The 14027-nt window shown below is 40.4% G+C and overlaps 1 protein-coding gene across 2 annotated transcripts in view; it reads right to left on the reverse strand.

The window, feature by feature from the left end:
• Positions 1-455: 455 nt before the first annotated feature.
• LOC128892948 (uncharacterized) overlaps positions 456-14027 on the reverse strand; it is a 67223-nt gene continuing 53651 nt past the window's right edge. Inside the window, exons 3-7 of one of the 2 annotated variants that reach the window (XR_008461217.1) lie at positions 10175-10318; positions 4969-5300; positions 3796-4070; positions 544-3013; positions 456-471 (exon numbers count right to left, since the gene is read on the reverse strand). Coding sequence is in view for 1 of the 2 variants with exons in the window: in XM_054153625.1 (XP_054009600.1) it covers positions 2320-3013; positions 3796-4070; positions 4969-5300; positions 10175-10318 (1445 nt within the window). In the remaining variant the exon portion in view is untranslated. Of the gene's footprint in view, positions 472-496; positions 3014-3795; positions 4071-4968; positions 5301-10174; positions 10319-14027 lie in introns of those variants that run through there. The other variant, XM_054153625.1, reaches the window with a different exon arrangement.

Consider the following 14027-nt stretch of genomic DNA (forward strand, 5'->3'; position numbering starts at 1 on the left):
AACTATGACCGTAAATTACGAATAACTTTGATTCATACTTTGATTAATACGCGCTGCAAGTTCATACGGAGTTTGATAACGTGCAGCTTTAATAAGATTACACATGCAAGTCACATCGCCTAAGACTTAGCTGTGTCATTAACTGTCATCCTTGCGCGAGATTGCTAGACTGTGGTAATGTTAGGAATCCGACTAGCAGTCTCCTAACCTAACAAGAAGATAACACGAATCTTCCTCTACCAATTACGTTTACCTTTGATTTGTCGCAACTACTGATAGGCTTCGTCGAGACGCGTACCCAATCCTCTGTTATTGTAAATCATGGAAAGTGTCGACCGCTAGGACTGCGCATGCAATCAATCTACACCTCTGACAGTTGCGTTCAGGCCTTCGAATTAGCTGTGATAGTTAGGCCTCTAAATAACGCGATTAGCGACCACGTAGGTGAGAAAATGGTATTCAGGATGGATTCTAGAAAGAAACACGGTGATTACTTGCAAATGAGTGTATTTTAAAATAATAACTATACAGTAAGAAAATTACAAATGTTTTCTTGCGCTCATCACAACCAGCACGCAGAGTATTAACAAATGTACAAAATGCCTGGAGGCTGCTTCAGCCGCTACGCTAGGGGTACCAACAAATTTACAAAATGGTACACGATTGTCGTCTTCATCTCGTCCATCTAGGATTGAGAAGACCTGATGTCGGTAGACGTCCAGAAGACTACGGTTAACATGTTGACAGCCGGACTAATATTTTTGGAAAAATATTGTTGGGTTAGTTAAAAAGTCCGTTCGGATTTTAAGGCATAAACAATTTTTTTTTTTTTAGAAGAGGAAATATATTCACTCGGTAACATATTGTTTATTTTGTTCTATGATCTTTTACTATCTTTTGGAAAAATTCATGATTTTGCATTTGAAGAAGATTGTAACTGTAGTGAAACAACCATCATCACAAACCGAATGAAATTTTTGGCCATCCTAATAATTCTGTAACCTCACCTTTAGAATTTATTAATTTTGGTTCTCTTCTTGCAGAAAGGAACCATTTTAAAAAGACCATCCCATTAGTTCAGCCAGACTAATATTTTTAGAAATATAATCTTTCTAACCTCACTTTCAAAATTAATTAATTTTGTTTCTTGGCGAATAAAAGTGGCAATCAAAGTGTTAAGAGAAAATCTCTACTTACAATAAAAAACCATTTTAAAAAGATAACCCCCTTATTATTCCAGCCGGATTAATATTTTTGGAAAAATAATCTTTCTAACCTCACATTCAAAATTAATTAATTTTGTTTCTTGGCGAAAAAACGTGGCAGTCAACAAATTTTTAAGGGAATATCTCTTGCAATAAGGAACCATTTTAAAAAGACCACCCACCGTCCCTTCCTACCGCCGATACTTTACAAATTTAGTCCAGTCACTCCGCCGTCACAGCTCTCAGATGAAGGGATCTCGCTTCGCGGATGCTTCGGGACGTCGAATACTAGGGATCGATCGGTTCTAATAATATCGATCAGCCGCAGCACAGATTCCTCGGTACCGGAAGTCGCGCGGCGTCCCGCTACATCCTCCATACACGCACGGGACCGTAATTACGCGCTCATTTTCCCCGGTCAACAGCCTTGTAAATCTTCCGCCCGGTTCCCCGTGAAGGACGCCGCTGCTCTCAGCGCGGAAAAAGGGGAGAAAAAGACCTCGAAGGGATAATTTCTACGGCAAATGGCGTTGTAAATCCCGTCGGTGCATCGCTCCACCGTTTCAGCCCGAACGGTTCTCCAGTTCGATCCAGGAAGTCGCGTGTTATCTCTATCAATGAACTTCGACGGCTAATTTCGATGCGTTGGATGTCCACGAGGTTCACGAGTCCAGTGACGAATGCTCGACTAGGTGGAGAGGTAGACGGGTGGACAAGGTAGACTCGGAGCAACTGGAGAATCTAAAATGACTGCTCTTAATTAAATCGGTGGTCTCGATTTCAGTGGGAATTGTACACCGGTATTGCTAGGTTAGGCCTGGGTAGACAGGTGGACAAGGTAGACTCGGAGCAACTGGAGAATCTAAAATGACTGCTTTTAATTAAATCGGTGGTCTCGATTTCAGTTGGTACACCGGTCTTGCTAGGTTAGGTCTGGATTAGGTCTAGGACCTCTAGCTTCAGCCCTTCACCAGCAGTACAATCCCCGATCTATAACTCTGGAGAATCTCTTGTCTAAGTTCTCGGTGGCTACTCAGTGAACTCATTCTGAAACCTTCATCGTGCCCAGGTCTCTGGAGCATGCAGCGAATCCCTGGTCCAGGAGGAATCACGATCAGCAGACTGTATTGTAAATCCCTTCTTCATCTTCAGTATTCGCGTCAGTGATCTCGGAGTGCGACAGCGCCAGCTTCACGTAGCCCCTGTCCTTCTCTCTGGTCCTATTCTTCCCTCCAGGTGGCGGTGGCTTCTCTTCAGGCGGGCTGGTGGTGGGTTCGCAGATCTCGGCGTAGATCTCCTCTGTTTTAGGTGGCGGTGTCGATGGTAGGGGCGTCAGGCTGTCTCTGACCTTGGAGTACGGTGGATCCAGGTCCTGCTGGGTTTGAACCTCCAGCACGCTGGTGGAGACCGACCGTTGAACCTGTTGCCTCGAAGAAGCGGACGCTTGCAATAGATTCGTCTCCGATTCTAAACTGGCATATCTTTCGGACCTCATGCCGATTTCCGGGCGAACGGCGAACGTGAAGGAGGCTGACTTCTTGGCGGGGTTCCTGCTTCTTCCGCCCTGGGCTATCCTCGAGATTCTGTCGAGGATGCTGTTGTTGTTGGTGCTCGTTCGACTATTGCTGCGATCCCTGATAGTCGTTCTCTTTATGTGTTCCAGGCCCTCCTTCAGACTCTGGAGGATCGGCTTCGCTTCTGTTTTCGATTTGATCTCCTTCAAGTGGAGCTCCTTCAGTTGACCATTGCTGCTGGGTGGTTTCGGGGGCGCGACGCGTGGTTCCGTTGCTCTCTGGTCCAGGGCTCTTCTGCAATTGGAATGACAGTACGGTAGAACCTCGATTATCCGCGTTTATACGAACAAAATTGTGCACAGCGTTGAATATACGAAGTCGTAGCTGAAATCAGTACCCTCGAACACCCCTAGCTGAGCTCAGTATCTTCTAGCCCCCTGTAGTTGAGCTCAGTATCATCTACCTTCCTGTAGCGAGGCCTAGAATCTTCTAGTCCCCCAACTGAGTTCAGTATCTTCAACCCCCTTCTAATTGAGCACAGTATCTCTAGACTTCTGCAAGCTGAGTTCAGTGTTTTCTAGCCCCCCTCAGCTAAGCTCAGTATCTTCTAGCCCCGTGTAGCTGAGCCTAGAACCTCCTAGGCCCCCTTAGCTAAGTTCAGTACCTTCTAACCCCCTGTATCTGACCCTAAAATCTCGTAGCCCCCCTTAGTTGAGCTCAGCATCCTCTAGTCCTCTGAACCTAATACCTCTAGCGCTTCGTAGCTTCTACCTAAACCATAGGCGAACTTAGATGTCCAGTATGGAGTGTTCATGGAGATAATGCCTAATGAATCTCTAATATCTGAACTACGCGCGCATTGCACCCATCTTATCCCCAAAACCTATTCGTCCAAATAAGGTTCTACTGTACACGATTGATTAAAAGAGTAGCAGTCAAATAACTCAATCCCATTTTCTAGGATTTCTTTCGAGGATTGCAACCGCAAGTAGCACCTAGTCACAGAAGGATCCTAACCTGTTTTGGATCTTAGCTAACCATTTCCACTTCACAATTGCTCCAACGCTGTTCCTTACCTGCAGGCTGAGAGTAACCGCTGCATCTTCGGCGAGGCTAGCAACCGCGCTTCAGAAGGACAGCCTAACCGCGCCCTTTTCACGCGAGGTGCCGTTGGTCCTGTGGCAACCAGCTCGAGGAGCTCCGGGACAGTGGAATTTGGCACAGGCCTCTCGGGTACCAGCGGCACTGCGCAACCTAAGACTATGGGGCCCCTAGTTGCACCTTCTAGTTGCATCAGGCCGCTGTAATCTCGTGGCAATGGTATTGGCAAGGGTCCAGCGACTAACCGTACCTGTTAATCGGATTGCATACTACCTGGTTAGCATCTTGGTACTATAATGCCTTCTTTCGTGTTAGGATTGGAGAAGAAAAAACAGCGTCAGTTTACATCCCAACAACTTTTTTTAACAAAGACTGGCTCAGTTTACGCTAATTAATTTCTATGCACCTATGCAAGCTGTGATAGTAGTTCGACTCATTTATGTACTACATGCATTAATTACATTTGTCTTCCTTTGGAGACGTTATAAATCCGATGGCGCTGTATTGAATTTTACTCTTTGACTGCGGAAGGATTTGTGCTGGAAATTTTAAGAGGCGTAGAGGTGTGAATTTTAAAAAATTATAAGCTTATAGGGAATGATAAGACGGAACTTTTTTATATTTACGGTTTATTCATAGGACGTTTAGTTTCAAAAATAAAAATAGAAAATGTAGATGATCTTTTTCATGAGATCTCATCAGTGGTCTGATCCTGTTGTTGTTTTCTCAAAGAAAGCGAAACAATAGTCGAACAATCGAATTTATAAAAAATATCATCTTATAGAGAATGACAAAACGAAACTTTTTTATAATTACAGTTTAATTGTACGATGTTTAGTTTCTGAGATAAAAATTAAAAACTGAAAAGACCGCATTTTTTCGTAATTCAATTTTTGCAACGAACTTCTGATTTTGCAATTTTTATTCCCGAAACTACGCGCCCTATGAATAAACTGTGAATATAAAAAAGTTTCGTCTCATCAGTCCATATAAGCTGATATTTTTTAAAAATTGATTAAACGACCATAAACATTTCTCTGAGCCTATTACTCGGGTGGCGTACATGTATGATGCACTTCGCAGTCAAAGGGTTAACCGCCATTAATGTAGATTCAGTTTTTTGGCAAAATGTGGTCTGTAAAATTTACCCTCAGAGGTAGATCTTTTCTGGCAAGCTGATGGACTCTGTACAAAACGGCGTCGCTTCCTGTGTCGAGGCTTCCGCTTTGGCAAGTAGCGTAAAACTCTCCTCTCGCTGAAAGCGGCGCGAACAGCTCGTGCCCGTGAGAATCCAAGCACTGCGCGTACTGATCTCGTTCCGATGACCTTGAACTCTTACCCTCGGGGGCGCCGCTAACGACGCCGGAAATGCCGCTGGAAACTGGCGCCCTCCGCGTGTCCTGGAACACCGCGGCCAGTCGTAGAACTTCACCTGCGCGCACGGTCGTTTTCGTGTAGTGAGCCCTCAGATTGCCGTTTTCTGAAACAGAAATTTCCAGTTTGCTCTGATCGAATCAACGAAGTATATTAAACAAGAATTTGTTAAACTAGAGGTTCACACGATTATATTATCATTGAGAGTTACTATAATTAATAGAGGTAGCTATAATTAAAGGGTAAACAAATGTTAAATTGTCTTGCTTTGTAAAAAAAAAACAGGAATGATAATGAAATTTTGTTTAATTAAATATTATAATGTTGCCTGGTTCATGGTTTCGTATATCTAGATGGAAGTTTTCAAGTGGACATAGAAATGAAATGAAACTTGATGAGTCCAAAAAATACTATTTAATTTCGTTCACCTGAACAGCGATGTAAAGCTGAGAAATTTGGATTTTTATATAGCATTTAGTCAGATTGATACATAATACCAATGAAGAACAACTCAATAACATTGAATAAATTAAACTGCCAATAAAGAACAACTCAATAACATTAAATAAATTAAACTACGAATTAAGAACAACTTAATAACATTAAATAAATTTAATAAAAAATAATAATTCAACAGTTGATACACTGTTACATGAAATGAATAGATCCTAACTCGTCATTTTATGTCAAGGAGTTAAAGAAGAATTCCTCAGTACTATTAATAAAATTTCGTCAAAGTAGGTATTGCAGTATTGGCTGAGTCTTGGTTTCATATCCCTAGGCTGATGTTTGCAGATGGACCACGTGACGCAGGCTTAGCAATTTTACTAGTACCCCATTGAACTTCCTTCGCAGCACACTGAGCGCCTCCAAACATGGCGGAGCAAGGAGTCAGCTAATCAAATATTACCAGGCAAATCTAATGGATTTATTCCACCCACATAGTATGTACTCCAACATCAGATGGACAGGTAACTCTCCAGCCAACCTGTGTCAGCCTCTCAATCTCTTTTGCATGCGAATTTCACTCATTTGTATCGAACGTTACAGATATAAGTTTCCAGAATTTTAATAATGACCCTTTCAGACATGAATTATTTTTTTTTCCTCGTAATTTAATTTTTAGGGTTAACTTAGGCTAAAATTAGTATGGAAAAATAAAAATAAATCCTGATAGTGCAGTTTTCGAGGACAACTGGTCTTTCTTCATATACACGAATAAGGACTTACGCCCTAAATGCAAGCGTTGGTAATGTATGAGTATTTTTAAATTTTGCGTTCTTAATTATCGAAGCCAGGTCTGAAAGGGTTAACTAACTGACTATGACTAGATATAGTCAGTCTCATAAATATTCGTAACCTCTGCATTTATCAACCCTCTTCACACTCTTGGCCGCATATGGGACTATTAGTTTTTTATCATTTTAATTACTGTCAATAATAAAAACAACAAAAATTTGATAATAATTTATTCACTACAGAATCCCTCAACAAGAGCCGTAAACATTTTATGGTTTGGCTGCAGTGATTTGGCTAAAATTTTTTTATATTATAGTACCCTATTAAATACCTTTTTGTAAATTTTTGCAGATATTTGTACCGAACCATAAAAATGATATGAATTTTAAAAAGAAAGCGTCATCTTTTTTTCAAATAGCTATAGCACTGCAAAAATTGACCAAATTAGATGGGTTGCTTTCAAAATGTGCGTTTTTGAATGAACTGTACGAAAGAAGACAAATCAAAATATTTGAATTCGTATTCCATACAATTTTTTTGATTTTTCGGAAAGAAACTTAAATTTTTCACATTTCCACACTTTTAATTTTTTTTTCTTTCCCTCTACAAAAACTTTGATGTTTTTCCCGATTTCATGACGCAAGTCCCACTATGGACCGATCGGATAAACTCGAGTTTATAGTATTTTCTATTTTTTTTTTTTTAATTGAAAATAATTTTTTCCTTCTTTTGCATATATATGGTTGGAAAGCACCAAATTTTACATTATGTTACACAGTGTCGCCTTTGCACTTTGCTGGGAATCACCTTCATGTACCAACAGCTCATTTCGATTTCACATCTTTTACTTTCTTGTAGTTTTTTATGGAGATCTTCTATTTTTTTGTTATTACTCCTTTTCGTCCTCCACTTTTTCATGAACTTGGCGTAATTGTTTACTTTTCTGAAGTTTTTTATGGGGTATGTGTACAGAATGTCCCAGCTTAAGTTGAAAAACGAAACTTGACCATCGTATTTCGTTAAATAACAAAGTTAACGAAAATTCCTGCTCGCTGAAGCATGAGTGACATTTTACCATACAATTTCCATATTTGAAATTTTGCATTCGATCGATAGTTTTGGAGTTAGACCTCCGTATTACTTAGGCTGGGACACCCTGTATAACGAAAAATTTATTTGGAAACATCAATCACCTATCATTCAATTTAGACAAATTCTTCTAATAAAAACAGAGCGTACGAATATTTATGGGACTGACTGTAGCTAGATATAGCTACCGAAATGCCTAGATATAGCTAGATATAGCTAGATGGGACATAAAAGATCGTCCTCCACCATAATACTCCAGGCAACTCCCAGCCAACCTGCGTCAGCGTCTCGATCTCTTTTGCATCCGAATCTCCCTCGTCCGCATCGAATATGGATACAACTTGTCAGAATTTTCACGCGCAACTATTAACTACAATAACTAAACGCGAAACGACTAGATATCGGTAGAAGAGACACGGGCACCGCGATCTCCATAGAAAATCCCCTTTCACGCGCGACCATAATCGTTATAGTACATAATGGTATAACGCCCGTGTGTATCGTAAGAACCCCAACGGCTTTCACCGGCCCGCATGCCTATTACGTTACGTGCCCCCTCGCCTACGTTTAAACGCACGAACAAGCGCGCCGGAGAGTTGCATTAACAGACACATTGACATTCGTGTCACGGCCAGTCGCTGTATCCGAGGGAATAATCCGAAGCTGGAGACCCGCGCGTGAGTGCACGCACGTCTCCGTGCACGCATAGCTCTGCGGATCCATTGTCACGTCCTAGCCGAGTGACGTACGCCGCGACAACCCTACCTTCGCCACGGTTTTACGCTTGTACACCGTGTCGAAGCCACCTTTCCGTAGTATCTATCCGGGATCTCCTAGATGATCGTGTTCCGCGTCGGAGATAGGCCCAAGGACGGACGCCGGAGTACTTAGGGCTCGGTTGAATTGTAATTTACGGTTTTTCTTACGATGATAAACGCGTCGCGGTATTGTAGGTAGCCGGCTGCCTGGCGCGACTGTAGATCGTAATCTGTTTCCGGATTTGGAATGCTTCGGTGTGACGTGTCGCATGGTCGGTTTAAAAGAGTGACAGTAGTGATCGTGGAAAGTGGCATGTTTGTGGGAAGAGGGCCCCCGAAGGGAGGCATTCGAGGACTATTAGGGTTCTGGTTTATGTTTGTTTTTGCGTGGATGAGTACAAGTCGGTTGGCAGGTGATGCAGGTGGAGGCTTCTTGCGGACTATGGATGCTGATACGCGGACTCCGGATGCTTATGCAAATTAATATTTTCATAGGTGGTGAGAAAGATCTGGAAGTTAGAGGAGAGTGTGGATTATATTCTGAGTATGATATGTGTATTATTGTTGATTTTTTATATGTTCTTCATTTCTACAGATTCTCGTGCAGCTTTTCATATTTTCATCTGGGATTAATGCATAAACATCCGCACGCCACTGATAAGGATGTCAAATGAAATAATGATTCTATTGATAGGAAAAAGTGACCCATTAACCCTTTGACTGCGAAGAGGGTATATATACGCTCTCGAGAAATGAAATCAGAGTAACGTTTATGGTTGTTTAATCGATTTTTTTTAAATATCAGCTTATAGGGGATGATGAGACGAAACTTTTTTATATGCACAGTTTATTTATAAGGTGCTTAGATTCGGGAATAAAAATTGAAAAGTCAGAAGTTCGTTGCAAAAATTGAATTACGAAGAAATACGGTCTTTTAAGTTTTCAATTTTTATCTCTGAAATTAAACGACGTACGAATAAATTGTAAATATAAAAAAGTTCCATCTTATCGTTCTCTATAAGGTAGGAATTTTGTTTAAATTCGATTGTTTAACTGTTGTTTTTTTTTTCTTTAAGACAGAAACAACAGGATCAGACCATTACGAGATCTCACGAGAAAGGTCTTCTAAGTTTTCTATTTTTATTTTTCAAACTAAACGTCGTATGAATAAATTGTAAACGTAAAAAAGTTCCGTCATATCATTCTCTATAAGGTAGGAATTTTTTTTAAACTTGCAAGATCTTTTTTAACTTTTTAATTTTTGTTTTTGAAACTAAACGTCCTATGAATAAACTGTAAATATAAAAAAGTTCAGTCTTATCGTTCTCTATAAGATGATATTTTGTAAAATTTCACATTTCTACGCCTTTTAGAATTCCCAGCAAAAACCGTCTCGCGATCAAAGGGTTAAAAGTTGATTAAAGAATTAGACTGTTCATTTATGCGAATCTTCAATACTTACCCTGTTATCATAAAATTAGACCCATTACGTTTTCTCTTCAAAACAGTAAAAACATAATATTCATTCTTATCCGTGTTAATATTCTACCTGAAACTATGGTGAATATAACCTACGTTAACCTAAGCCCTAACCAGATCTACCAGATAAACTTTCATCAGTTCATTAAAAGTTTTCCCCACGAGAGGAGGCAGGCCTAATCGCGGCATTAAAAGTGTCCACGTAACAACTATAACTGCCCACTATAATAACAGTTAAGAGCATTATCGTACATTCAGATCATAGTAATTCTTGCACGTAACTCCTCGCAACGGTGTGGGGTTCTTAATGAGCGAAACGATAACCGCTACTCGCGAAACATGCAATTACGTGCTATTTGCGAAGCGAGTGCACAGCTGGCTGACTTGCTACCCGATCGAAAGCTACCAAACTTACCCATCTTGGAGTGTGTCAGCGTGTAAGCTCTGAGGGGTTTGGCGAGCAGAAACGCCGGGACGCCGGCACGAACTAAAGCACCCACTCTTCTGTACACCCTAGCGCTTCCAGTACCACTGTTGTTCGAGACAACGGAGAACCAGCCTGCAACGAATGAAGTTACATGAAAATTAAATGGAATTTTTATCGTCCGTTACTACCAGCCAACTATGACCGAATTCCGTGCATTAACTGGATTAAATTCTAATTGCTTCATCTAAAGGTATTTTAGTTTCAGATTCGAGCTGAGATAGTTATGTTAGAGTAGGAAAGTTGATCGGGATATTTACAAGGTCACTTCTAGGTAAAAACCGTCTACGTTAAATCTCAAATTTTATTTAGAAATATTTTAGTTTCAGATTTGAGTTGAGACAGTTGTGCTATATTTTAAGTAGAAAGATTGATTGAAGTACAGCCACTTCTAGGTAAAATTCCTCTACATTAACCCATTGAGTGCCAAGGAGCAATATATAGCTCCTCCATACACTTGCAAAAAGGGTCAAGAGCGAAATATCACTGTTCAAAGCTGTAAGTGCTATAACTCCTTAAAAAATCAATTTTGTTTCTCGAAAATAACGTCAATAATGTACGTAGATTTTTTGGTGCTCTTCAATTTTATTTCAAATACTGTAATGCGTGTAATATACAGGATATTCCACAATTGGTGTTAGAACCGGAAATAGAGGGTAGCTGAGAGGATTCTGAACCACAATTTCTTTTGCGAAAATGTTAGATGGCGCTTCGTTTTTGAATTATTAACGAATAACCACCGACAAATCACAGCGCTCGAGTAGCGCGCGCTCAGCCGCGAGAGGCTGGCCCAAGAGCCCTGCGCGTGCACCTCGGGAGCTGCGATTGGTCGGTAGTTTTTCGTTAATAATTCAAAAACGAAGTATCATCCGATATTTTTGCAAAGGAAACTATAGTTCAGAATCGTCTCAGCTACCTCTCCTTTCCGGTTCTTCCATTCTTTCTGGGATACCCTGTATAATGGTTGATAACCTGCTGTCTTCATTATACAAATTTAGTTTCTGTTAAACCTATACCGTTTTATTTTTATATTTTTATTAATGAAAGAAAGTCTAATATATTTTCAGTATTGCGTACAAATTTCATTAACCTTAAAATAAAACCGAAATATACATTTTTATATACAATTATATATATTTGCTTAAAATTATCTAGCATTTCTTGGATATAAATGAAAATTTCCTCTGGCACTCGAAGGGTTAAATCTCAATTATTTATTTCAGAAATGGCCACTGGAAGTGTTCCATAAAAAATCATCGTTCCACCTCCGATTCATCTCTTCAAGGATCTATGATCTGTCTAAAGTCTGTAGTGACTTGTCAGCACCCTTTCCATGAAAAAGACCCAGTTGTTTCGTTTCGTTCGACTGACACGGTAATTTTCGCTTTCTCGTGGAAGGACGTCGGTTGCGTCGCGGCATTTGTGTCAGGCCCAACGCAACGTCATTCCACGGCTCGTTTTGTGGAACGGTGGTTCGTTAACGTGTTCCCCCGGTTCATTCTGATACGAACGTGACAAACGTTACCGTTGCGCCGTGGAAATGGCGTTCCAGTTCCAGAAGAAAAAACCGGCCTTTCATAAACTCACGTACGCGCCGCCATTAAAGCAGCCCTCCGCCGGCTGACGCTTTTTGCGCGGTCACAATGTCAATTCGAGCGACGTTCCTAATACGATTGAAAGGCGCAAGCCTTCGTCGAATTGAACTGCGACGTTTACGAGCTCGTTCGACGTGATTCTAAGTCACTTTCGTGTGAACAAATTAAAATAGCTACGACACGTTGATGGAATTGACCCCTTTGGCATAGTAAAATGGGTTTTTGTCTCTGTTACATCATAAGTAAGGGGACAAAATACTGTTTCTCAAAGGATTTTTAATGTTCTGAGAAGGAATCAATAGTATAGATATGTGAAAAAAATATTTAAAATAATATTTACTAGAAGATTTACTAGAATAATGTTTATTAAATCGGATCTAACCTAACACAATAATAGAGAAGTCAGATTAAATGAGACCTGGATGGAGTCAACAACAGGAGCCAATTTAATTAAAGTCGCCACAATGTACAAAGAAAAATAGAAACATTAGAGACGCTGATCAGCAAAGCGTTCGTTTCACGTTTAAATTAATAATTTATTGACGATTTGCAGAATACACGCGTGATTCTCCTCATAATTTATAGTCGAATGTAAACATCCGCCGGTTGTGCCGGCTGCACGTACAATGGGGGCGTATAAATCGCTGAATCGATTTGCAAGCGGTTTACATCGTATTTCCGCCATCTTGAATTGATTTACAGCTAGTACTAATGCGCGAGTTCCAATGATTGTTCCGTCTTTTCCGTGAAACGTCCTTTCTACGAATGTATTACGTGGGTGTTTTATCGTCGATGAAGCACATCTCGTTTTACGAGAGACGTTGAATTTATCGCCAATTGACCTCGTCTACCAGGCTAGATTAAATTACAGTCTCGTTCCTGAAGACAATGAGGCTTCGATCACCTCTCTAGCAATCCAAAGTAATAAAGGCTCTCATGATGTGCCTCGCTATTACGACCTAAAAATTGAAACAGATACTTCTGTGGATTTCCTAATGCTATTGTTGTGGATCTTCCTTCATAATATCAATTTACTATTTGTTCTTCATTATTGAGTAACTGTCTTAGAGTAACCTGTTTTGATGATTGAGTATTGCTCTTCATTACTAGTAGAGTGTCCTGCCTCTACAACTATTGTTGTAGATCTTTCTTCGTAATATCGATTTCATATTTATTCTTCATTATTACCAACACGGTCTGCTTTGACGACTGAATGTTCTATATTACCAGCACGGTCTGCCCTAACGATTGAGTGTTCTATATTATCAGCACGATCTGCCTTAACGACTGAGTGCTCTATATTATCAGCACGATCTGCCTTAACGACTGAGTGTTCTACATTACCAGCACAATCTGCCTTAACAACTGAATGTTCTATATTACCAGTACGGTCTGCCTTATCGCGTAAGTATTCTGTATTGCCAACAGAAACTAAAATTTCACCTAGATCGATCAATATTCCAAAAAATTTCCACATTTTGAACATCCTATCTTCGATTCTTCTTCCCGGTAAGTTGATGCGATTCATCCCATCGCTAGTCTGAAGTCGTGAGCATCCCGCATACTTCACGCCACGACCCGCTGCTCAAACACTATACCCACATAAGAAAAGACCATCGCACGATGATATGCATTAATGCATTGGGGCTCAAGTTCGTTCTATTACGGCTACCAGGTACTGTTTCGTCATTAATATTCGATTAACCTGCGAACGCCGTGAACAATGGTCGTCGACTTATGGTCGAGCGGAGGCTCAACCTCCTTTTAAATTTTTTCCGATTTCCTAGGCTTCTCAAATCATGAATCGATTCTTGAAACATTATGGATGTGTATTGTAGAGATGTGTTATTTCCTGGAAGTATTATTAGCACTATTAGACAATACAATTTGTAATTTATTATCTAACCCAATATCTTTATTGTGACCATCTTGAGTAATCCTTTGCGCGGAGACCATGCAATCAAACTCCCATTGGGCTTATAGATAATGTTATTTGTATTTGAATATCATAGCTTGGTATGACGCTGCAGTAAAGGTGCCATTAGTGCCATACACGCGGGCATGACACGGCAGTCAAGGTATTAAATTACTCAGCTGAACATGCATTGAAAGTGAAGCATGTCCTTGCGAGGCAATTGTGTAGCCTTTACGCTATAACAGATGCCACGCAAAGAAACTCCTCATCCTGG

This window comes from Hylaeus anthracinus, unplaced genomic scaffold (assembly GCF_026225885.1).
Source record: "Hylaeus anthracinus isolate JK02 unplaced genomic scaffold, UHH_iyHylAnth1.0_haploid 2, whole genome shotgun sequence".
Classification (NCBI taxonomy): domain Eukaryota; kingdom Metazoa; phylum Arthropoda; class Insecta; order Hymenoptera; family Colletidae; genus Hylaeus; species Hylaeus anthracinus.